At 56.9% G+C, this 24,813-nt stretch overlaps 3 protein-coding genes across 4 annotated transcripts in view; all 3 read left to right on the top strand.

The window, feature by feature from the left end:
• ZCCHC7 (zinc finger CCHC-type containing 7) overlaps nucleotides 1-4,070 on the top strand; it is a 90,418-nt gene extending 86,348 nt beyond the window's left edge. For both annotated transcript variants that reach the window (XM_053932440.1, XM_053932439.1), the window contains 2 exons: nucleotides 2,305-2,422; nucleotides 2,863-4,070. In XM_053932440.1, the coding sequence (XP_053788415.1) occupies nucleotides 2,305-2,422; nucleotides 2,863-3,308 (564 nt within the window). In that variant the 3' untranslated portion in view covers nucleotides 3,309-4,070. The remainder of the gene's footprint in view (nucleotides 1-2,304; nucleotides 2,423-2,862) is intronic.
• Nucleotides 4,071-6,887: 2,817 nt separating this feature from the next.
• Nucleotides 6,888-9,218, top strand: LOC128782295 (uncharacterized). Its single transcript, XM_053932551.1, has 3 exons — nucleotides 6,888-6,945; nucleotides 8,356-8,562; nucleotides 8,692-9,218. The coding sequence occupies exons 1-3, from the start codon at nucleotides 6,888-6,890 to the stop codon at nucleotides 9,144-9,146; spliced, it is 720 nt and encodes a 239-aa protein (XP_053788526.1). The 3' UTR covers nucleotides 9,147-9,218.
• Nucleotides 9,219-18,489: 9,271 nt separating this feature from the next.
• On the top strand, nucleotides 18,490-23,211 carry GRHPR (glyoxylate and hydroxypyruvate reductase). The gene is made up of 9 exons (XM_053932807.1): nucleotides 18,490-18,708; nucleotides 18,993-19,123; nucleotides 19,203-19,275; nucleotides 19,662-19,778; nucleotides 19,941-20,029; nucleotides 20,643-20,747; nucleotides 21,303-21,438; nucleotides 21,784-21,914; nucleotides 23,003-23,211. Exons 1-9 carry the CDS (start codon nucleotides 18,644-18,646, stop codon nucleotides 23,122-23,124), a joined length of 969 nt encoding a protein of 322 aa, XP_053788782.1. The 5' UTR covers nucleotides 18,490-18,643; the 3' UTR covers nucleotides 23,125-23,211.
• Nucleotides 23,212-24,813: the final 1,602 nt, after the last annotated feature.

Below are 24,813 nucleotides of genomic sequence, written 5' to 3'. Positions count from 1 at the left end.
TATGTGTGAGGATCTGATCGTAAATACTTAGATTGAAACTGGTAGAAACTGTAAAAAAACAGAAAGGGTGGAAAGCAACTTGTGGACATTTTATGTCCCTCAAAGTTAAGGAAGATAACTTTGATATTTGTAGTAGTGTACAAGGAGCAGAAACAGCCTGAGCAAGGACTGAATGAAAGGGGATAAGCCAATAGCAACACGAGAGGGGCAGAGATACCAGATCTTCCCATGTGCACACCATTCCCACAAACAGGCAGAACACTTGCAGGAAAACTGGTTCTTCACTAAATTTCAGCCAAGCAAATGCCAAAAATAAGCTGGGAAATGCAAAATACATCAAAAATGCATCTCTGACCTGCTGTGCCTCTGGAAGGGAGAGAGGAGCAGGCAGGGACAGGGGTTGCCAGGGTGGCACTGAGTGGCAGCAGCAGCACGTGCAGGAAAGCTGCTGGTCCCATGGTGCAGACGTCAGGCGAGCGAAAGCTCCTGGCAGCCCCTGGAGATTGGTGAGGCCCAGATGCCACTAGAATGGCTTCAAAGTGACAGAGAGTGGAGTTAGATTAGCTATCAGGAAGAAATTCTTCCCTGTGAGGGTGGGCAGGCCCTGGCACAGGGTACCCAGAGAAGCTGTGGCTGCCCTTGGAAGTGTCCCAGACCAGGCTGGACAGGGATTGGAGCCACCTGGGACAGTGGAAGGTGTCCCTGCCTATGGCAGGGGTGGGATGGGATGATCTTTAAGGTCTCTACCAAGCAAAGCCATTGTGGGATTCTGTGTTTCCATGATCTCAGCAGTATCTAAGAAGAGAAAGATGATGGAGCAAAGCACAGCAGGTAACAGGCAATTTACAAGGAGGATAAAGCAGAATAAAGCACCTGTCAATATCATGGTACCCAGATACAAGGCAGAATCATAGGAAGTGTTCCTGTTAGCCTGGCTCTCAAGACATGGATAAAACTGTGTGCACAGCAGTGAGAAAACTTACATTCCTGCTCCAAGTGTTTGGGAAATAGGCTGGCATGCACATGATGCCAGAGTCAGCCCCTTCCTCGCCTCAGCTGCCTATTCAGGTCTCTCCTGCTCTTCTATTTCCTCTTTCTGTTCCCTACACCCTGATGTGCTCACAGCAGCCTGCTGCAGGACTTGCCTGGGGTTTGTCCCTGTGAGGGAATGGCCCGTAGCCACCCTGGCTACTGGCAGGCTCTGGCTCCCCGTGGCTGCTGCCCTCTTTCCTTTGGCCTGCCACCCCTCTGCAGGGAGCCTCACCCAAAAGAGCCCAGGTGCCAGGGCTGCCCTGCCAGGGCACTGTTTGCCTCTGAGGGGCCGGGCGTGTGCCCAGCAAGGGCTGGGGTCCTGTTCTCGGCCTCTGGGTGTTGGGATGACCCCGAGATTGTAAAAGTCCTTGTTCTCCCAGCCCTGCAGCCAAAGGAGGAGTCTGAATGTGCAGGGTCGGCTTCTCAAGGGTGTTTATTTTCCCTGATCTAGAACATTCTCTCTCTGCCCTGCTGAGCTCTGTCCAGCAGCTCGGCCATGGCATTCTGTCTGCCCTCAGGGCAGTGTTCACATTTTATACCAAAAACTCCGTGTGCCATGGTTACAATAACGTGCCAATGTCTGCCATTGATGTTGGACAGTGTGTCTGTACCTTAAACCAACAGAAAAGTGTCACCAGCACAGCAAGACATGGAGGGCAAGGAGAAGGAGAAGAAGGTCAAGACATGCCCAAATCCCTCCAGCTTGTCCCCTTGAACCCCATTCTGAAAACCCCAAAATTCTACTTTTTCACCCTGTGTCAATTCACCTACCACACTACTCAAACCCTCGTGGTTTGTAATTCCTCACACAGAGTTGGCAGTTTTTTCCACTGGCTGAAATAGAAGCCACAGGTGGTTTTGACTTCGTGCCAAGGTCTCTGAGCCCCCTGCCAGGGTCTGGAGACAGCCAGGGCAGCCTGAGGGGTGTCCTGGACTCCGACATCCTGCCTGGCAGCAGGGCTGCCCTGTTCCTCTGCCCAGTAGCTCTGTCAGCAACTCCCCTGGCGTTTGCCTGTCTTCACCTGGTCTTCATCGTGTGTTCTGTGGGTGTTACAGGGTGTGGTAAGTGCGGGAAGACAGGAGCTCCCTTCTGTGTGCTCAAACAGCACCAGTGTCTCGGTGTGTGCAGGAGGGATTACGAGCTGCTCATGAGAATGTCAGTGCTGGCCACATCCTCCACAAGTACAGACCAGGACCTGCAGGATCTGGCCCATTTCACCTCCAGGAAATCACCACCCAGCCACCTCTAGTGACCTGAAATGTGTTTTGCAGGAGTGCTCAGAGAAGAGGATGCAGGGAAACATGTTCCCCACTTCTCCCTTCGTCTACTACTACGACGACGAGTGCGACATCAAGAGGAGAGCCAACAGGTTAAAAAGAAAGGTGGCAGGTACAGTGTGTCTTGGGAGATCCCTCCCACCTTCCAGTTCTGTGTTTGTGCTTTTTAGAAATATTGTGGGATTATTTTCATGTGTTGGGAAAAGCTGCATGGATTTGAACAGGGGTAGGCTGGAGGTAGTAAAAGATTTGTGACTTTAGTCATCCGTGTCTATCATGGAAATTGACTGTGTCAAAGTCACTCAGTGAGCATTGTCAGATGTTTTAATTCTGAAAAATCTGCTGACATTGAAAATGCCATGACATAGGAGTAAGGGGATTAAATCACTATTTGTTCAGATTCTAGCCTGATCACAGGAAAAACCCACCGTGAAAAAATCTGCCAGAGATAAGTTTTTGTCTACCTTCATACATAACAGAGGAGAGGTGTGATAGCTCAGGTGCCAAGTTTTAGGGTTTTTAGGTATTGAAATAATCCACTCTGCTTTCCAGACCTGCAGGAAGCCGGCCTTCTGCCTGAGCAGCCTGAAACACCATTGCAGGAAGAGCAGCTTGAGGTGCCCAGCCACAAGAAAAAGAGCAAGCTTTGGAAAGAACAACAGGGGAAGCAAAGCACGAGCAGTGAGCAGCAAAAGAAGATGAAGGTGAACCGGGCAAAGAAGGCCCAGGAGGAGAAGCACAGGAGGGATGCTGAAATGCACGGCGAACCAGAGGACTTCCCTCGGGGGTACAAGCAGCAGGGCTGCAAGGGCAGCAGGGCCCGCCGCAAGTCCCTCTTCCAGGCATTCTCAGGCAGCAAGACCATGTGTGTTGAGCAGCCTCTAGAAGGTGCCAAGAGGAAGAAGAAATGGAAAAAGCAGAAACATGCTAGTCCTGACAGCAGGGACAATCTATTCCTTATAAAACAGCGGAAGAAGTCCAAACAGAAATCCTGGTGATGGCAGGTAGCACTGGCATTACCTGCCTCTGGCTCTGCCCTCTCTTTACTCCTGTCCCTCTCTTAGCACATGAATTTGAGTCCGTCCCTGGCCCAGCACACTGGGCACCATCACCCACCCTGTCCATCTCCACAGCCAGAGGGGACCACGCCATCTCTGTGAGCCACCCCATGGCAAGCAGGGCCCAGAGCTCCAGCCAGGGGTGGTCTCAGAATATGCTGTACATTTATTTTCTTTGCTTGGGGGTGTGGGGGCGCGCTGGGTTTGGTGGGGTTTGTTTGCTCTCCAGTGAGATGTGGCTGTGCTGTTGGAGCAGAGCACCTCTGGGGCCAATGCCAGGGAGACTTGGGTCAGGGGTGGGCGGGGTGGAAAGCAGGAACATGGGTATGAAGCACATCCCCTCAGCCACCAGTCCCCTCCAGAGAGCAGGAGGGCATTGGGCACTTCCCTGCCCCTGGAAGGGACAGCCAAGTCTCTGCTTTATGCTCTGGGCTGCAGCAGTCCCCCACCTCACTCTCCAGAGCAGTGCCATCCATCCCCTGCCCTCAGGGCTCAGCTTTTGGGGCTCCATCCTGTCCTTACCAGCTGGTCAGCAGAGCAGGAGTGAGCACTGGACCTAGAACAGAGTTTACACCTCACTCTAAATCTGTCCTTGTTCCTTTTGATGTGCTGGAGGAAACAGGAGTGGAGTCTGAAGAACATACTTGGTTCCAGTCACACTGTGCTAAAAATTAATTTTTTTTAAAGACAGTTATTTTTGTACACTGGAATTCAGCATGTTGTTTTAAGGTTTGTAAGAATAAAATGCTTTATCTAAGGACTAACACAAATAAAACTTTACATGAGAAATAATAAAAGAATGGATTTGTTCCTCATTTCCTTGCATTCCAAACATAATTGAAAAGAGCATCATGTTCTCTTTCCTGACCGCATCACCACTGGCAAGAGTAAAGGAAAAAATTAATGCATTTGTACTGCACTGTTGTGAAAAGGAAATTACCCATACCCTGCTGCTCTGTGACATGCTCTGTGCTGTACCACTCTCCTGGTAACAGCACAGTGTCACTGAGCTGCAGTGCCTCTCCTCCTGCAGCAGTCCTGTGTTAAAATTAGAGACATTTATACCCTGCAAGGGTAGCTGGAAAGGGATATGGGCACCCAAGAACAACTTGAGGAGTCTCATTATGCCAGTATTATCCCATGCCAGTACTCTCTAAAGTCATCAGGTTTTTGTGTAGCAAACTGAACAGTGAGAACACAGGTGTTCTGGTGATGCTGTCATCCTGTTTCAGAGGTATTTGTGGTATACACCTGCATAGCATTTGCAAACCTAATGTCTAGCTTTGCTTCAGCATGTCTTTGGCAACAAAAATTAAGTTTTGCTTAACTTCATTTATTGCTTGATTGAAAAATTCCTGATGATACTGAAAAGAAAATCAGTTTTAGCCTTGTTGAAAAAAATATTAAGTTAATTCCACTGAAAAGACTTGTTTTTAACATGGAAACAGCTCTTTTCCCAGATGGTGTGTTGTACATCCCTTTTTGGTTTTGAATTCTGTGTTTCTTTTGAGCAAAAGTCACCACTGGCCTGTAGCCAAAGCAGCACAAAGCTGGCAGACAGGGAGGAGGGTTGTTTTCAGTGGTTGCTTTGGTCATCTGGCCAGCTAGGTCGTCTTCAGGTGAGTGCATTTCCTGCACCTCAGAGAGGTGCCTGTGTGTCACCCATGTGCAGTGCCCGAGGGTGGAGCAGGTCAGAGTTCTTCCTACTCCTCCCCTGAGCTCCAGGTCCCTGCAGCGAGGCAGGAGCCAGAGCAGTGGGAGCCCCGGCCCGTTCCTCTGCTCTCAGTGGACTCAGGCAGGAATATTGCACCTGGGACACTGCGGTGGGGTCGTTCCAAGCCTGCTGTGCGCTGCGGGCAGAGCCTGCCTGCCTTGGGCGGGTGAGGGCACAGACACTCACACTGGTGGGACCGTGGAAGTCTGGCTGCCCAGTGTGGCTCCTGCCTGTCACCTGCTGCCAGCACCAGCAGTGACTTGCGGTGGATCTGCCTCTGGACGTCACCCCGAGTCCTGCAGGTACCCCGCAGAGCCTTTGTAGATGTCTGCAGCTCGTGATTACTTCCAGTGAGTAAAAGATGGAGGAAGCATGATTTTCAGGACTGTGGGAAGGGAAAAAAGGGAAGCAGCGACCCTGGAAGCAGACAGGGTAAGGGAGTATCCTCGAGGCCCCAGGCCAGGGTTCGGCAGGTGAGCAGCAGCGTTGGCACTGGGGGTAAAGAAACAAGATCCTGCAGTGGCACATCCAGCCTGGGGCATGGACATGGGGTGAGTTTGAGTCCTGGCAGGGAACAACATCAACTCCAGAACTGACCAGTTCTTTGCAGAAATCTGCACCCAGCAGGGCATTCAGGGGAAACTGGCAGGTCTGGATAGTTCCACTAGTGAGGAAAGAGGGATGGGGACAAGGCTGGCTTGTTGCTGGAAAACACCTGGGTAAATCAGGTGTGAAATAAATGGTGCCTGCAGCTCCGGCTGGCACCACTTGGAGCAAAGCACGTTGTGTCCAACACCAGCTGTCACCAGCAGCCAGTGCCACCCAGCACACCCTGTAAGGCTTCTGTGGGCAGCTGATGGATGTTAGAGTTCAGCACAAGAATAGAGCTGCAGGAGATTGTTTACATTCAGTGAGGAAGAGAGGACAAGCAAAATGGCAAAAAGGGGTGGATTTCCCAGCATCATCAATATCAGCACGTGAGGTGTTGTGAAAGGCAGTGCTGTGCTGGAATCCCACACCAGGCCTGGCAACTGGGCTGCTGAGCTGCTTCCATCGAGCTCTGCTTTGTTCCACTAAACCTCAGAGTTCCTCAGCCTGTCACTCCTCCCGCCTGCTTCCCCCCCTCCTTTAGAGAACTGTCAGTCCTTACTCCAGAGATGCCTGGGACTGAAAAACATGCTCATCCCAGGAGAGGACGGTGTCTGGAGGTCGCAGTTGATGTGCACTGGTGAGGCAGCATGAGGAAACCTACACTGCGTGAATAAATAAAGGGCCACAGCTCAGACCCAGCGCTGCAGAGGAGACAAGATGGATGGATCAGAAGGTCAGAGTCTTGTTGGGTAATGGGGGCAGGTGTCCCAGGAGTGAAGAGGGGAGAAGGGAGTATTGGGTCCATCATTTGTTGAAGCCACTACACAGAGAGGTTGAGGAAAGAAGGAGTGCTGTGATTTGAGGTGTCTGTGTCCATGGCACACCTGTGGGAGGGAATTGGATGTGTCTTCATGACATAGCACAGGTCTGGCTCTTCCTTGAAGTGTTCCTTTCCCTAAAGTCTGTCTCAAACCATCTCTGTGCAACTGCTGTTCAGCCTGCAGGGACCATCACTTCACCAGTACAGGGCCACGCCGTAGGCAGCACCAGCAGCCCGTGCTGGCGACACCGGCCCGCGTGCCTGGGTTGGCCTCAGTCCCACTGGCAGACCTGTGCCACCCCAGCTGTCACTGAGCAGCTGCTCCAGGGCGCTGAGCAAAGCTGGGTTCACTCACCCCAACGGGCGGGCACTGGCACAGGAGCTGCCAGCAAGGATGGGCACTGCCATGCTGTGCCTTCGAGATGGGACGGGGGGTGACAAGGGCAGAGCGGGTCAGTGACAGCCGACCGTGGCACCACAGGGCACAGCAGCCAGTAATTGCACTTTTTCTGCATTGCAAAATGATTATTAGCACCTCAGTTCATTATCAGAGCAAATTTAATTTTTCAATGTAAAGGAGCCAGTTGTATTTATAAAGGAAACACTGTTGATACAGCCGGAAAAAATTAATTCATGACAAATGTAAGGAAAACTAATAGTCTTTAACCAGGGCAATATTTGACTGTGTCTAATTGTGCTTTGCGAGGTTTGAAAAGTCCTGGCAGAAATTCTTGCAGAGGCATTTTGCACTTCTCCTGATGAAACTGCATTTAAACATTGGGGTTGCTTTTTTTTTTTTTTTTTTTTTTTTTTTAATTAACCTTGTGCCAATCTGGTCAAATTATAGAAATACTGCTGTGGAAAGCTGGTATTCTCTGGTGTATTTGTGCACTGGCAGGGGCATTGTGTGCATTTGGGAAGGTCCTGTCTAATCCAAATCCATTCAGACAGAAAACAAGGAAGAGGGAGCAGAGGGAAGGCCGAGTGGCCGCAGGGAGCTGCCAGGCAGGAGGTGCTCGGGCTGAGCACAGCCCGTGGAGCCTGCAGGCAGGGCTGCCTGCAGCCAGAGGAGGAAGGTTTAGCAGGCACCGGGGCGTTTGGGATGGGGGAGGTTTCAGAGACACGTGTTCTCCTCTGCTCACTGGCAAGAGCACACAGATGCGGGTAACCTTTGGAGCGATGGGCTGACTGCACGTGGCCAGAGCAAGCCCAGCACAAGAGGGACAAGCCCAGCTGAGGCTTCAGCTGTTTCCTGCTTGGGTCAGAGCTCCAGGGGGCTGTTCCTGCTGGGCTCTCCAGAGGTGTCCACATCCCAGTTGTGCCCCAGCCCCACTGTGGCACCAGCCACGTCCTTTGTGTGGACAGGCTGCAGCTCTTCCAGCCGACAGCAGCAGGCGACCCGCCTCCTCCGTGTGCTGAAATCCCGGGTGCAGGCAGGCCCAGGCGGGGCGCAGGCTGGGGAGCACTGCCCTGTCTGAGCTGGGGGCTCTCCAGCACCTGCAGTGCCACTGCTGCCGGAGGGCAAACCAGAGGGTCCCAGTTTGTGGAAGCACTGGGCAGGACGGCCCCGGCTGTTTTCCTGGAGGTGTTGCAAAGGGGACGCTGCCCCTGCAGTGTCGTCCCCCTTCAGCCCTGCGGACAGTCCCAGCCTCTCGCCCTCCCACCGCACTCGGCTCTCCTCAGGACAGCTTGGAAATGCGCCGTCTCCTCAACTCAGCTGCCAACTTGAAGCCAATTTGCATTGGATAATTATTTTCAATTAAGTGATAACAATCGTGTTCTGAACAGAAATAATCTTGTCCAAAGGCCAAACAGTTTATCCCGTCTCGGAGATGAGGCTGCCGCTCCGTGCGCCCCGGCAGCGCCGTTATCGCCCGCGGCGCGGGGCTGGGCGGCGGCCGGGGCTCGGGCTCCGGCAGGCTGGCACCGCTGCTCCGCATCGTCCCTGCGGGAGCCGCGGACGCGCCCCGGCTCCGGCCGCTGTGTGCCGTGTCCGTGCTGGCTGTGCCGGCGTTCCTCGCTCGCCAAAGCAGCGCCAGCCACTGCGGGTCCCCCGTGCGCAGGCAGGGGTGAGTGTGGGCTGGTGACAGTCCCTGCAGAGCCTGTCAGCCATCAGTCTGCGACTTCTGCCGCTGGAAAGAGCAAGCGGCGCTGCTGCTGCGCAGCACCGCGTCAGCCTGAGCCGCTTCTGCCCCCAGGGAGGAAAGGACCCCCCAGCCACGGCACCTGCCAGTGCGACAGGAGCCGCATTAGCGTGACACTGGGACTGGGAGGCTCTGGCCAGCTCCAGCACGAGAGACAGGAGCGGTGCCGGAGGCAGCTGCCGCCCTGGAGGCTCCGGCCGCAGCAGGACGCGCAGGGGCTGCTGCAGAAGCCAGGCTCTGCCAGCGTGGCCCATCCCGGGGGCTGCCCCACGGCCTCCTGCCCTCTCCCCACAGCGCTGCGCGGAGAGGTGGCGCTGGCCCCCAGAGCCACCAGAGCCAGCCCAGGCCAGCGGCGGGGCGGCTGGGCTCGCATGGACTCATCCTGCACTTTCCTGGAGTTTTCAATCCGCCAGAGCCCAGTCAGTTGGGAAGATTGGACTCCGGAGCTCCTGCAAGTGAAAAATAGCAAATCCAATATCTTTTTAGTGGTGTTTTTATATTCAAATTAGACATAATCTCCATGAATAAAATTACTGTTCCCAAAGGGATCATGCCCAATTTAAATGTATAAAATGTCATTAAAAGGGCACTGGCTTGCTATTAAAATTTAACTCCAGCAAACCCCCAATGTCATTTGTATTATAGTTTTACAATTAAGCCAGAAATGTTAGAAATAATAGTTTTGATGTACAATCTGGTACCATACAGTAGGAGCACATTGTTCCTCAGAAGCTACAGCCGGACCTATCGCTGGCACCAGGGCCACCAGCCGTGGCTCCTGGGGACAGGAGGGACAGGGCACAGCCCTGGCCCTGACGAGTGGCAGCAGGTCCCTGGCCCTCCCTGCCACTCGCAGAGCCACCATAATGAAACATGGATGAAAAATCAAAACTTTACAATTCTAATAAAGATTTGTAGAGACGGCGTTCTTATTTTAGCGCTGGACGCATGTGAGGGATCTTTCTCTTTTAAAGGACATGGATGCTTCTGAGAACTCTCGATTTTTTTTTTACTTTTAACTAATTTTTATATGCGTAGAATTTTACAATAGATTCACGCATATTTATCCTGCTGATTTTGTGTTACACTTACAGCTTGTTACACTTGTACTCAGTTTTTGTTAGAAAGTACAGAAAGAACTCTTAGGTCACGGTGCGCTGTTTGTTTCAAGGTCTGAGGAGTTCTCCTTATCTTTTATTATTTTAGTTTGGAAGTTTGTATTTTTTCTCTTTAGTTAGGGTGACTGTTACTAGACAGACTGTCACTAGACAGTGTTGTAGTTACTAGACTAAACAGTATATTTTACTTATGTTAGTAAGTTCAAAGCGGTACATTTCACTTAAATCTAAATGGATTTTTACTCTGTTAAACTTTTACTCTGTTTCACTAGCAGCTGCAGGGATGTGGGTCTGCTGGCAGGATGCACACGTGGGACTGCAGCCTCCTCTGTTCTGGGACCGTGCCAGGCGGAGGATGTGGATCCCTTTCCCCTTCCCCAGCTCTGCTCTGGGATTGCCCCAGCTCTGCCCCACCAGAGCTGTGTGCCGTGGGCTGCTTCTGTGGGGAGCTCAGCACCGCTCTCAAGGGCAGGTGATCCCCACAGGGACCATCCTGGGGGCTGCTTCACCCTCACAGACGTGGGCACGTGGGAAGACCTGCAGCTGTTGGGGCTGGCCTGCACATCCCAGGTGAGTGCTCTCCCTTCAGGTAACGGCTCCAGAAGCAGCTGGGAGCAGCAGCAGGAGGAAGGGATGCAGCAGAAAAATGTGTGCTTGGGGCCCTGATGCCCTGTGCCCGGTCGTTATTCCATCTTTAACCCAGCACCAGTTCAGCTGGTGGGAGCTGTGGGCTGTTTTCCACATGGCAGGGGAGGGACATCAGGGAGATCAGATTTACTGGGTGCTCTGATCGTGGCTGGTGAGCTTTCAAACACTCTGGATGTTCCCTCAGCCATCAAGAGACCTGGCAGAGTCTGTTCCCTGTCTCCCTGAGGACTGGAGGCCCGTTGGCCCCTCAGTGTCATGTGCCACAGCCCAAAGGCAGAACCAGGTGATCCTAGGAGGTGGCAGCCCCCAGAGCAATGGCCTGTCCTGTCCTGCCCCAAACCCTCATGGTTCTGCCCCAAACACTGCTGGTCCTGCTCCCCTCAGCTGGCAGGCTCCAGCTTTTACAGCTGAGACAATGCTTCCTCAATGTTTCCTAGAAACCCCGAGAACACAGAGCCCTGGTGAAGGCTGGCAGGAGCTGAGCATTTGGTCGGAGTCTGGAGCCTGTGCTGACCCTGTGTTCCTGACTGAAAGGCAAGATGTATTCCATTTCCCATCTGTATGGCAGTTGTCTTCTGTTAGGTGCACAGTTTTTTGTGGCAGGCACATTCTTCTCTCTCAGGAATTTTTCACAGAGGAGCACAGAAAGAAAACAATTTCTATTTCTGCTCCTTGTTTTTCCCACGTGGAATGTGTTTGGAGAATTGTTTCCCTGGGGTGATTGCTTGGTTGGATTCTGGTGAGGATTGTTTGGGCCTGGTGGCAAATCCAATCCAATCCAATCCAACCCAATCCAATCCAGCCCACCTGTGGCTGGGCTCTCAGAGAGGGTCACGAGTTGTGAGTTGATTAGATATGGGAGTTAGAACAAGTAGGTTTGCAGTTTTAGTATCTCCTTTAAATAGTAAATTAATGTATTCTAGCATAGTTCTAATAAAGAAATCATTCAGCCTTCTGAGCTGGAGTCAGACACCAGCATTTCTTCCCACTGGGTTCACCTGCATTTACAATCGTTTTCCTTATCTCTTCCACAGCCAATCCTCTTTTGGGGAGACATCTGCTGATAATGGGCCACTGAGTGTCACTGCGTGACTGATAAGAACTGTAACACCCCACTGTGAGATGCTCCAGCCAGAGGGAGGAGCCAAGCATTCCTACCTGGATACAATCTGGGTTGCTGGAACACCAGCACGGCTTTTCCTGCGCTGCATTTCCCAGAGGAACAGCTGCCTCTTCAGAGGAAGACTGCACCCCTTTCTACAGGATCCCTGCTCCAACAGAACCACAGCTGACACTCCAGGAGGGCTGCAGCCAACACCCTAACAGGGTGTCAGGTTGTGTTCTGACTCTGTCCGTGTTGTTTTGGTTCACTGCATTGTTTATTTTATCTTTTTATTTTCTTCTCTAATAAAGAACTGTTATTCTTGCTCCCATATTTCTGCCTGAAAGCCCCACATAACTCCTAATTTATAACAATTCGGAGGGAGGGGGGTCTACATTTTTTTTTTTTCCCCCATTTCAGAGGAGGCTCCTGCCTTCCTTAGCAGACACCTGTCTTTAAAACCAAGCCACCCTGGACAGCTGAAACTGGGCCTCTTCTGCTGGGATCTGCTGGGGAGAGGGAAACTGGAGCGAGCTGCTGGAGCATTCCCAGCTGGCGCTGGCAGTCACCCCGAGTGCACGAGCTCCCTCGGAGCAGGGCTGCTCCCACGGCCCAGAGCTGGCACCAGGCGCCCCTGCAGCCCCCACAAAAACCTGCTCCTGGCTCAGGAACAGCCTGTATAATGCACCGAATAATTACTGTGCATTAACGGGTATAATGCATATTCAAACGTGCATTTGACTTTCAGAGCAAGCAGGTGAGTGAACACGCATGTTATAAAATACACGTATTTAAGTAATGTGCAATTAATGGGGCAAAACAGTCAAAACTATTTATTACTTCTGGGAACAGAACAACTTTCCAAGCATTTTAATTACTGCAGCATTATTTTGAAAACAAAGATAGCATTCAGTCTTTCACATTCTCTCTCTTTTTCCCTAAAGAACAGAAAAACCGTGTTAGAACCTATCACTCCTGTGTGTAGGAGGGAAGCGCTGAGGAAAAAAAAAAAAGCATGCAGACCCCTGGGAAGGTTGTGATGGAACAAATTCCTGCAGCAGGAGAGCGATAAATAACTCTACAAAATAGATCTTACCTATGTAATATATATTGTATTGTATATATATATATATATTATACAGAATTTGTAAAAACCACCCCCAGGTTCTATACCCGCTCTGGCAAGCTGGAGCTGCGCCCTGAGGGATGTGCAGGGATTGCTGTGGGGAGCAGCAGCAGGGGAGCAGCGCCAGGGCAGCAGTGCCACGGGAGCAGTGCCACAAGGACTCCGCACAGCACCGCCACAGGGACTCGGCAGGGGTGGCACTGCCACAGCTTGCCCTCCTGGCCAGGCTGCTGGCCGCCCCCAGGCAGTGAGAGGTCCCAGCCACGTGCCACACGGCACCCACAGTGGCACGCCCTGGCGTGGGGCTCTGCCAGCCTCCTGTCCGGTGGCCCACGTGTCCGTGTCCCGGGTCCTGCCTGGGGCTGCTGGCACAGCCTGCAGAACGGGGAGCACACCCTGGGAACTGCAGGCCAGCACCCACGTGTCCCCACGTCTGTGAGGCTGAAGGGGCTCCTCGGCACCACAGTTCCTTCCATGAGCTGTGGCATGGAGAGGCTGCTGGAGGGGATAAGGAAAATGCTCCTTCTGTGCACGACTGAGCTGCACGGGCCAAACCAAAGGGACAGGCTGTGCCCTGGGTGATTCCTACCTGGATTTCCATGCTGAAGCGTAAGAATATAATAAAATAATAATAAAATCTTTGTTTAATATGTAATTAAATCTTTGTTTGCACCTCGATGCTGTCACTGCTGGCCCCTGTCCAGGCCCAGCCCCGCAGCACCCTGGGGACTCACATCCCACTCCAGGCTGTGGGGAGCTCCCCGTGCCGTGCTGTTCTGCCCTCGCTGCCCTTCCCTCCTGCACAGGGACACAGGCCCAGCCAGCACTCTGACACCTGCAGCAGGGCCAGCAGCCCAGGGAGGGCAGCCTGTGCCTCCCCAGCTTTCCCCAGTCGTGCAGAGCTGCTCCACACTGCTCCTGCCTGCGCCCAGAGACCCAAATCCCCCTCGGGCTGCGCCGCCCCGAGCACCTTCCGCATATCCCACGCACGGAGGGAGCTTGGCTTGCACCAGCAGGGAAAAGCAGACACTTAATTAAATACATTTCTTTTCATTTTCAAGGAGCTTTCTAAATTTATGCTAATAGCTGTGTGCTTCTGAGTCGTAGGCTGACAACACACCAGGTCATATTTTGCATTAAAATACATGAATCCAAAATGAAAATATTGGCAGATTTGGCATCCAGCAATCCAATGGGGAAATGCCCTACCCAGGCACCTCCAACAGTATATTGCATCTAGAGCAGGTCAGAGTGTGGGCCTGGCTGCTCACACAGCACATGGCCACATGGAAAAGGTCCCTTTTAATTCTTAAAAGAAAAGCAGTTTAATCACTGTGAGGAACTATACCTTCAGGGTATCATTTCAAAAATACAGGCAGAGATTAGCAGGGATTTGTGAGATTGTGTTTATTCCCAATTTAAGTGCTTTCCATAAATTAATTATAAAAGCAAGCCCAAACCAGTCAGAAGTACACTGGGAAATTCTCAGAGTGCTAGTCATTTTCATGCACTAATATTCATGCCATCTGCCTGCCTTTTTCCTGCATTTTGTCTGAACACCCAGTGGTTATCCCGGTCCTGCTTTCCTTTGCTGTGCCCTGTCCCTCTGCCCCTTGCCCGCTGCAGGTGCTGCCCCAAGTGCTGCCCCCAGTGCTCTCCCTGAGAGCATTACAAAGAGAAAGTTGTGTTTTGGCAATTGGAAAGTTGTCACCCTGCGACAAGCTCTCACCCCACAGGCTGCATGGGGCACTAAGGCTGATATAGCCACTGTGAATTCACTGCGGGCAGAGCTTTGAGCCTTCTTTCAAAGGCCTCTTTGAGGACCTGTTCTCCTAGAACAGCATAATTTCAGTTGCTCCCAGGTACAAAATGCCAGCTATGCCTTAAGGAGGATTAAAGAAAACCAATGTGTTTGAAATCCCCGGTGGGAGCAGTAAGTTTTTCCAGTCTACAGGAAACCTCCGAAAATGCTTTAAATGGAACCCTGTAGCAGCAGTCTGACAGCCCAAGCACACTCCTGGGCCAGAGGGGAGGGGGGATTTCACCTGGCTGATGGGATCCTGAGCGCTGCAGGGACACGGGGTCCAGCAGGGACCTGGGCACAGGGGGACGTGGGCACAGCAAGGGGAAAGGGGCAGCTAGGACACAGGGATGTGGGCACAGCAAGGGGAGAGGGGCAGCTAGGACACAGGGATGTGGGCACAGGGACAGCTAGGACACAGGGATGTGGGCACAGGGACAGCTAGGACACAGGGATGTGGGCACAGCAAGGGGAGAGGGGCAGCTAGGACACAGGGATGTGGGCACAGGGACAGCTAGGACACAGGGATGTGGGCACAGGGACAGCTAGGACACAGGGATGTGGGCACAGCAAGGGGAGAGGGGCAGCTAGGACACAGGGATGTGGGCACAGGGACAGCTAGGACACAGGGATGTGGGCACAGGGATGTGGACACAGGGATGTGGACACAGGGATGTGGGCACAGGGACAGCTAGGACACAGGGATGTGGACACAGCAAGGGGAGAGGGGCAGCTAGGACACAGGGATGTGGGCACAGGCACAGCTAGGACACAGGGATGTGGACACAGCAAGGGGAGAGGGGCAGCTAGGACACAGGGATGTGGGCACAGGCACAGCTAGGACACAGGGATGTGGACACAGGGATGTGGGCACAGGGGCAGCTAGGACACAGGGATGTGGGCACAGGCACAGCTAGGACACAGGGATGTGGACACAGGGACAGCTAGGACACAGGGATGTGGACACAGGGATGTGGGCACAGGGATGTGGACACAGGGACAGCTAGGACACAGGGATGTGGGCACAGGCACAGCTAGGACACAGGGATGTGGGCACAGGGACAGCTAGGACACAGGGATGTGGGCACAGGCACAGCTAGGACACAGGGATGTGGACACAGGGACAGCTAGGACACAGGGATGTGGACACAGGGATGTGGGCACAGGGATGTGGGCACAGCAAGGCCGGCAGGAAGCCCCAGCTGGGACAGGGTGGGAAGAGCCAGGCTCCTGGGGCTTTGGGGCCAGGGTGGGCAGCTGCTCCCCTGGCTGCTTTGCATCCCTTTCCCAGTTTGTGGTGGGTGGTGGAACCGGTGGGGTGGCAGGACTGCCCCAGTGGCAGTCCCTGTGGCATGCAGTGGGACCCGGGGGCTCTGCCAGCCTCACGGGCAAGGAAGGACAGTCTGCCAGGGAGCGGGGCCGTGCCGGGACAGCTGAGGGTGAGGCACTGCCAGGGCTGAACGGGGAGGCCCCACTGCTGGGATGTGCTGTGGTGCTGCCAGGCTGGCTGGCTCAGCTCAGAGCGGCCCCTCCAGCCAAAGACTGCTGGTATTGCCAGGAGTAAACCGGGCAGGGGTCACACAGCCCTGCCCAGCCAGCACCTCGCCTCTCGCTGCGCCAGGAGCCCGATCTGGGAGCCGGTGGGCAGGAGGGACACAGACACCTGGATCTGGGGTGTGAAAGGTGCTGCAGGGAGCAGCAGCACAACCAGCCCCTGCCCGTGGTGTGGGGGACGGCTGAAGGGCATGGGGGGGACACCCACCCGGACCCACCTGTGGGGCGGGGGCACACGGAGCCACGGCACGGCCCTGCTGGCCCCGCTCCTGCTGCCAGCAGCACTGCTGGCACACGGGGACACCCGTCCTGGGCACACACCACGGGAGGACAGGCTCTCCAGTAACCAGGTGGGTCCTGGCAAACCGGCTCTGCACAACGAGCTGGGCACCAGTCCCATCACTGTCATCAGTCCTCAGGGCCCCTCCTGGCCGGCTGCAGAACTCCCCACGGAGCCAACCTCCATCACGGCACTCCTGGAGAGCCACAGCTCCTCCTCAGAGCCCAGAGATGGTGGGACAGGATGGGTGGGATGGGTGGGATGGGATGGGATGGGATGGGATAATGGGATGGGATAATGGGATGGGATAATGGGATGGGATGGGCAGAGACCCAGCCATTCTCTGGCTCTTTGCAAGGGGTTGCCACACCTGCACGCTCCTGTATCCTCTGGAGAGCTGCCCTCTCTGCCTGGGGTGGCTGGTGTTTCCCTCCAGAGAGGGAGGTTGGTGGTTTCTTCTGTCCCACCCTGACATGGGTCAAACTCCAGCGGTACCAGAGAGGGTGGCATTCCCAACTCTGCCACTGTCCTTCCCACCAGGCAGCAGGAGGGGCGTACAGGAGTGTGGAGGTGTGGGAGCGTAGTGGGTGTCCCACCACCCGCTCCTCTCCCTCTCTTCCAGCCCTCTTTGAAAGGTTTTCAGTTTCCCAAAGGTGGGACAGTCAGGTCTGCCTGCAACAAAATCACAAGGTGCAAACAGAATTAGGCATTTACCTGAGTGTGTGGGTTTTATCCAGAAACCCCAAAATGGGAAACAAGGGATGTTATCCAGAGCCAGGGTGACCCAGTGGCTCTGCTGCCAAGGGCCCCTGCACAGCACCATGACCTCCCCTTCAACGGGGACCAGGGAGGGCTGGGGGACTCCACACCTGAAGTCACGGTAAAGGAGACCATTTACAGGTGCCTTTAATGGGTAAAAACACGTTGTGGCCAGAATTGTGCACTTTGTTTTGTAATAAACCCTCTCTGGAGGCCTCTGTCTCTCTGGTGCCACTGGGAGCACTGGCCCAGAGCTTGGAGGTTGCTGCAGTGTCTGGGGGGGTGACTCCACCACATCCACTGGGACTGGGAAGGGGGAGCTGGAAAACCTCAGCAGGATGAGCCTGGAGGAGTCACACTGGAGAGCAGTACTCCTGACACCAATCCAGACTGACCAGGGAGGCAGATAAGGTGTCAGCTCAAATGATACCCAGCTCGGCAGCATAAAACAAACTTTCAAGCAATTATTAGAAAGTAAAACCAATTCTGCTGGCATAATCTGACAGCATGCTGATGGTGCGTCACGATAAAGGGAAATCCCACCTGGAGCAGCAGAATGAATCCCACACGCAGCAATATGCTGGTGTATGTACCTCAAACTCCATGTTCCCTCTGCCCACAAATGCGCTGTCTTTACCTGTCTGCCTCTGTGCTCATTCCAAGAGACAGCCCAGCTCTGTCAGCTACCGAGATCACCGTTCCCTTGGGCCCCCTGCCCCGTACCTGCAGTCTCAGAACACGTTCGAATCAGGTCTCCAGACAATTTAAATCTGGGTTAATTAACGAGCAGTCTCACAGCGTAGTGAGAGGGGCAGTTGTCCATCCGTAGCCTCTGGGACGCCCCAAAGCTCCCACCAGAGGCTGTGGGGGTGAATTCACACCAAAGGAGCTCAAAGGGTGCTCAAAGGAGCACCCGACGTTGTGTGTGTGTGAGAATGTCCACACCTGTACGTGCAGGTGCGTACAGGTGTGTGCACCACACCTGTCTACCTGTCTGTGTGTGTGAGCACAGGTGTGTGCATGCAAGTGACATCACAGCACCAGCGGATCCACCGGGCTGCACAAGAACTCTGGCACCACGGACCCCCCCCCGTCCCCAGCCCAGAGCTCCGAGTGCCACCTCCAGGAATTCCTGGGACACCCCCAGGGACGGGCACTCCAACCCTCCCTGGGCACTTCCAAGGCCTGACCCCCTTTCCATGGGGAAATTCCTGCTGCTGCCCACCTGAGCCTGCCCTGGCCCAGCCTGAGGCCGTTCCCTCTCCTCCTGTCCCTGTTCCCTGGAGCAGAGCCCGACCCCCCGGCTGTCCCCTTCTGTCAAGCAGAGCCACAAGGTCCCCCCTGAGCCTCCTTTTCCTGTGCAGGGATGTCCCCACGCCCGTGGGCGGCCACACGTGCCCGCTCAGGTACGGGCGGCCGAGCGCAGGGCGCGACCCCGCGGGAGGCGGGCCCGGGGCGGAGCGGCGCCGGTGCGGCGGGCGGGCTGTTCCGGTGTGCCGTGGCCGTTCGGGGCTGTTCCGGTGTGCCGGGGCCGTTCGGGGCTGTCCCAGTGTGACCGCGCTGTTCCGGTGTGCCCGGGCCGCTCGGGGCTGTCCCGGCGCTGGCGGTGGCAGCGGCCATGTCGGTGTTCGTGACGCGGCGGATCCCGGCCGAGGGGCTGCGGGTGCTGTCGCAGGCGAGCGGGTGAGCGCGGGGCGCGGCGAGCCCCGCGGCAGCGCCAGCGGCGGTCGGTGGCTGTGCCGCCGCGGGGCCCGGAGCCGGTCCCGGTGCGGGCTCTGGTGCCGGTCTCGGCGCGGCTCCGGGTCCCGCCGCGGGTGCCGGTCGGTGCCGGTGCCGGTGGGTGCCGGTGCCGGTGCTGGTGGGTGCCGGTGCTGGTGGGTGCCGGTGCTGGTGGGTGACAGCCGGTGGGTGCCGGTGGGTGCCGGTGCCGGTGGGTGCCAGCCGGTGGGTGACAGCCGGTGCCGCAGGTGCCGCGTGCAGCAGTGGGACTCGGAGGAGCCGGTGCCGCGGGCCGAGCTGCTGGCGGGCGTGGCGGGGACGCGCGGGCTGCTCTGCCTGCTCTCGGACCGCATCGACCGCGAGGTGCTGGACGCGGCCGGTGCGTGCGGGACCCCTGCTCCCCCCGGCCGTGCCCCGGGCCCCGGGACAGGCACGGCAGCGCCCGTCGTGTCTTACAGGGCCCGGCCTGAAGGTCATCAGCACGTTGTCCGTGGGCTTTGACCACCTCGCCCTGGACGAGATCAAGAAGCGGTAACGCTGCCCCTCTCCCGCCCTGCTCCTGCTCTGACCCCCGTGATCCGTTCCCTCCCCTCTGCTCTGCATCCCCCTGTTCTGGACCCCTTCCCCCGACCCCACATCCCGCTGGTCCCTGTTGGCAAGTGGGCTTTCACAGAGCACGGGGCTGGGTGGGGTCAGCTGCCTGCGCCCCTCCGCTGCCGGATCGTGGCTGGGGTCACCCCGGCCACGCCAGGGCTGGGGAAGCCTTTGGGTGCTGGGCCGAGGCAAGGGCTGCCCGGGGAAGGGAGTGCCGGGAGGGCTGAGAGCCGCAGGATGTCCCCGGGAGCCTGGGCCAGGCGCAGGGCTGGCAGCCAGCCTGGCGATGGCAGGGGAGCGCCCAGAGCCCGCTCTGGCTGCAGGGGGATCCGAGTGGGCTACACCCCCGACGTGCTGACCGACGCCACCGCCGAGCTGTCCGTGGCCCTGCTGCTGTCCGCCTGCCGCCGCCTGCCCGAGGCTGCCGAGCAGGTCAAGAGGTGAGTGCCCGCCGAGGGCTCCCGCTGGCCCCGCCGTGTGCCACGCGGGCTGGTGACGAGGGACCAGGCCAGGGTTTCGTGCAGCTCCCCACCGAGCAGCTGGTGTGGGGCTGGGCTCTGAGCAGCTTTCCGTGACCCTGCCCCTGTCCCTCTCTCTGCCAGTGGCGGCTGGACAACCTGGAAGCCCCTGTGGATGTGTGGGCATGGCCTGTCCGACAGCACCGTGGGCATCGTCGGGCTGGGCAGGATAGGTGAGTGCAGCTCAGAGGGCAGATCTCTGTGTCTCCAGCAGTGGCAGGGTGAGCTTGGAGCCTCACCCTCAGCCTGGGCTACTGGAAGGTGTCCTGCTGGAGGTGGGAGGGTTGGAATGAGATGGCCTTTGCAGTCCTTCCCAAGCCAGACTGTTCTGGGACTCTGTGACTCAGCCAAGGCGGTGGGCTGATGCTCACCTGTTTAAACCCCATGGGCACAGAGAGGGGAGCCTGCAGAGCCTCTCCCAGCAGCTGTCCTGGCTCGCCAGCCTCAGCCTTGGAGCCTCAGGTGTTCCTGTGCCTCCACGGCCTCCAGCCCCTGCAGCAATCTCTGCCCCCTCCTGCTCCTCAGTTACACAAATGCGGTGCCAAAGTCCACGCTCGGCACCGTCCAGCCGTGGACTTTGCCAGCGGGCAGCCCTTCCTGTCCTTGCTCCCCAGGGCAGCCACGGGGGCAGTGCCCACGGGCCCCTTGCCACAGCAGAAGGTCTCCAAGCCCACCCCAGCCAGGCAGGGCTGATCCCACTGCAGCAGCCCTTTGGTGGCTCCAGGTGCTGGTCCCGCTCGTGCTGTGGAGCCACAGCAGCCCCACGCCTTCCTGCCTCACTCCTAGGACAGGCAGTTGCCCGGCGCCTGAAGCCGTTTGGGGTCAGGAAGTTTCTGTACACCGGCAGCGGCCCGAAGCCAGAGAGCGCGGCAGAGTTTGGGGCTGAGTTTGGTAAGGACGGCGCCGGGACAGGGCTGGTGTCAGCCATCAGTCAGGGAGCCCCATGGCTGGGACAGCTCCAGGGGGTGCCACTCACGGGATTTGTCACCCGCAGGGTGGCAGTGGAGGGGGCCACGAGCTGGGGGGGTCTGGGGGGCTCCGCGGCATAGCCCGTGTGAGGGGCAGCAAGGGAGGGACTGCCATGTCCCAGACGTGCCCCAAACGGGGGGTGACGGGGGACCCTGCCTCCTGCGAGGGCTGGGCACGCAGGGGATCATCAGAGCGCTGCGAGAACTCCAGCTGCAGCTGGTCCTGCCACTGCTCCCCTTCCCTGTGTCCCTGCATTGGTGACTTTCTGTCAGCTTCGTTCCCACAAGGAAGTTGGACGCAGTGAGCAGGAGCAAAGTGTGACAGCTGCTCTGGGAGGAGGGAGGGTCCTGTGGGCTGCCCCGGGGGCTGGGGACACCAGGGTGTCCTGCTGGGGGGGACAGCAGGGCCTGCAGCTGCGCCTGGAGCTCTGCTGAGGGAGGGGCTGGCTGCAGTGCCGTTTCCCTGCTCTCCCCTCAGTCCCGCTCACCAGGCTGGCCGAGGAGTCAGACTTCGTGGTGGTCACCTGTGCCCTGACGCCAGCCACCCAGGGCATGTGCAACAAGGACTTCTTTGGCAGGATGAAGAAAACTTCCGTGTTCGTCAACACAAGCAGGTACTGGCAGCGCAGACCTGTGCCTGGAGGGGGCTGTGGCCCTTCCACAGGTGCGGGGGGATCCGCTGGGCTGTGAGTCCAGGCAGCACACGCGGCCTTCGTGGCTGCAGCCACTGGGAGCATTCGCCAAGGCCCCTTGGGAGGGAGCCAAAGGCAAGATAAATTATTCAGGAGCGCCCAGCTCTTCCCCCTCTGCGGGCAGCTGGAGCTCACTGCTGGGAGGCTCAGGCACATCCAGAGAGGGTCTGACCTGTGCTCAGGCACTCCTGGGCACGCTGCCTCTGTGCCCCCGGAGCCTGCGGGGCGCTCAGCAGCGAGGCCAGCCTGTCACCCTGGCGTTGGCAGGGGGGCTGTGGTGAACCAGGAGGACCTGTACGAGGCGCTGGCCCAGGGGCAGATCGCAGCCGCCGGCCTGGACGTCACCACGCCGGAGCCGCTGCCTACTGACCACCCACTGCTGTCCCTCAGGAACTGCGGTGAGTGCCCGGGGCTGGCAGACCCCTGGAGGGGCTGGCAGACCCCTCCTGCAGCAGCCGCTGCCCCGGGGCCCCAGGTGTGGCAGGTGTGACAGGGACCCCTGGGCCCCACTGCTCCGCTGGTGCCACTGGGCAGCAGAGCACAGGACAGGCAGGTCAGGTGTATTTAGCTGGGCTAGTGTGCCATGCAGGGACCTGCTGTGGGGTCAAAACTCACCAGCAGGATGCCAAACAAGGGTGGGAGCTGTTTTAATTTTCCACAAAGCCATTGAGATAACCTTTGTGATGGCTCTTCTTTCAGTGTGTGAAATGGGTGGAGGATCTGGTATCAGCAGGGGCGTGAAAGAGAAGCCAACCCCCAGCTCAGGCCCTGTCCAGCTCAGGTGTTCTGAGGGCTCCTGGGCACGTACTGTGATGGAAAAGCTCCCCAGTGACTGAAAGTGGGCTGCTGAGTTTGCCTGGAGGAGTCCTGGTCCCGGGAGTGCTGCCAGGCTGCCGTGGGCGTGGGCAGCCTGTTACCTGGACAGTTCCAGGCTCTGGGAAGGGGGGACATGGGGCAGGTGCAGGTCCAGCACCGAGACCTGTCTTCTCTGGAGGAGGATGAGGCAGGTGAGGAAGGACGGCTAGGAAGGAGCTTGCTTGGCCAGCGTCTCACAGGATGTCCTCCCTCCATGGGGAGAGGGTTCCTGGGGTAGGAAAAATATGTTCCAAAAAAAACCCATGGGCACATCCATGAAAATTTGGAACTGCCCATGACTGTCTCTTTCTGAAATACGAACCTATAGCTCTTATTCTGTTTTGCTAAAACTCATTTTTCATTTGTCTGCATTGTTTCTCAAAGTAGACAGTGTGAGGAGTGATAAGAGCAGAGACTTTCTGGAGATATTTGTAGGACTGGGAGATTTGAGAGCTCTGAAACAAGACATAATTCCTACACGTGTATCTATTGAATACATTAGTTACAGCAGTAATATTAGGTATTCATTAACACACAAATAACATCCAGCTGGATGCTGCACCTGTGACAGCCCCGGAAGGGGCTGCTGGGGCAGGGGGAGAGGTGAGCAGTGTCCCTCCTGTCCCTGCAGTGATCCTGCCTCACATCGGGAGCGCCACGTACGCCACGAGGAGCGCCATGGCCGTGCTGGCAGCCAAGAACCTGCTGGCCGGGCTGCGAGGGGAGCCCATGCCCCACGAGCTGCAGCTGTGATGGCCAGGCCCTGATGGCCAGGCCCTGCTCCAGCAGCGCCGTCCCCTGCCCTGTGGTGGCCAGGAGCCATTAAAGAGTAGCAGCCAACGTGTGGTGCTGATGGTATTTGACAACAGGGCATGTGGTGGGGCACGCTGCGGGTGCCAGCAGCCGTGGAGAGGGGCTGGCCCTGGGCTGGGGAATGCTTGCCATGCTGGAAGTACCGTAAGGGAGCTGCTGCAGCGGCATCTGTCCTCAAAACCTGGCTCCTGGTCACAGCGAGAGGCCAGGAGTGCCTTCCCTGGGCTGGTGGCCAGGAAGGGAGGACAGGTAACAGCTTTGTCCATGCAGGCTGCTGCTGCCACAGGAGCTGCTGCTGCCAGCTGTTGCCAGCCCACACATCATGTGGTCCTATGGAATCAGTGGCACTGCGTAATCCTCTGCTTGAGGGGTCTAAAGAAAAGCACAAAACAGGCTTGTGCAGCTCCCCAGGAACCTGCAGCTCTGCCTTGGTATCTGACCAATCCCAGGCAGAGCTCCAGAGTGGATGGCAAACTGGAATTCACTGGGAGGTTCTGGTAGCCCTTTGCAGGTTCTGGCTGCAGCTGCCCTCGTGTTTGTCAGATGTGCAGTGACATTTGTTGGTGCAGAGGAGAGCCTGAGCGGGGCCTGAGCCTGCAGCTGCCAGGAGAGCCTGAGGGGCACATCTCGAGGGCTTTGGGGATTCATGTGTCCTGCAGCCACTGTCCCACTTCCAAAAAATGGGGGCTGGAACCTGAGCCCACCTCTCCGTGCCACTGATCTCAGAGCCATGGAATGGGTTGGGTGGGAAGGGACCTTATGGATCATCTCATTCCACCCCACCTGCCGTGGGCAGGGACACCTTCCACTATCCCAGATTGGTGCAGGCCCTGTCCGGCCTGGCCTTGGACACTTTTGGGGTGTGGACAGGCACAGCTTTGGCGAGCCTGGGGTCCCGCTGGCCCATCCTGCAGGACGGGGGTGGATCTGCCCTGGGGTGTGCACTGGCCCTGCCATGGCCCCTCCCCGTGTGCCCTCCCATCCTCGGTGACAGGTGGCAGTCAGGACAGCCCTGCCACAGCCCGGTCACAGCCGTGCAGCGCTGCCCACCCCAGCCATGGCACAGGTGTCCCCACAGTGTGACCTGGAGGTCATCTCAAACCAGCTCCCAGTGCTCCCCGTCCTCGTGCCAGGGAACGTGCTGAAGAGCACACCTGGACTCAGGTTCCTTTTGAGCTGTGGCTCTCCATCAGCCATCCTCCTCCTCCTCCTCCTCCTTCTCCTCCTCCTCCTCCTCCTCCTCCTCCTCCCAGTCCCACCACACCACTGCGTGCTGCCCAGGCCCACAGAGGAGGACACAGCAGCCCCTGGGCCACGTCCAGGGTGGACAGTGGTGCCAGTGGCTGACCCGTCCCCCCAGAAGGGTTTGTGCAGGTTTTCCCACCGCTGTGTCCCAGGACAAGCCCCACTGCCCCGCAGCCAGCCGAGCCTTCTCCCCTGTGCCCTCACCTGCCAGGGGACAGACAGGGGACAGAGCTTTCTGGGGACAGCGGAGCCAGGGGAGGGAGCCAGGAGCACGCAGGGGGAACTGTCCCGGGGTGAGCAGCTGGCAGCACCACAACCCTGGCGTGGGGAGGGAGCCAGAGCCCAGCACACAGCTGTAACAGAGCTGGAGCTCACCCACCACAC

This window comes from Vidua chalybeata, chromosome Z, assembly GCF_026979565.1.
Source record: "Vidua chalybeata isolate OUT-0048 chromosome Z, bVidCha1 merged haplotype, whole genome shotgun sequence".
Taxonomy (NCBI): Eukaryota; Metazoa; Chordata; class Aves; order Passeriformes; family Viduidae; genus Vidua; species Vidua chalybeata.
The sequence above is the reverse complement of the archived record's forward strand: the minus strand, read 5'-3'. Positions and strand labels throughout refer to the sequence as shown.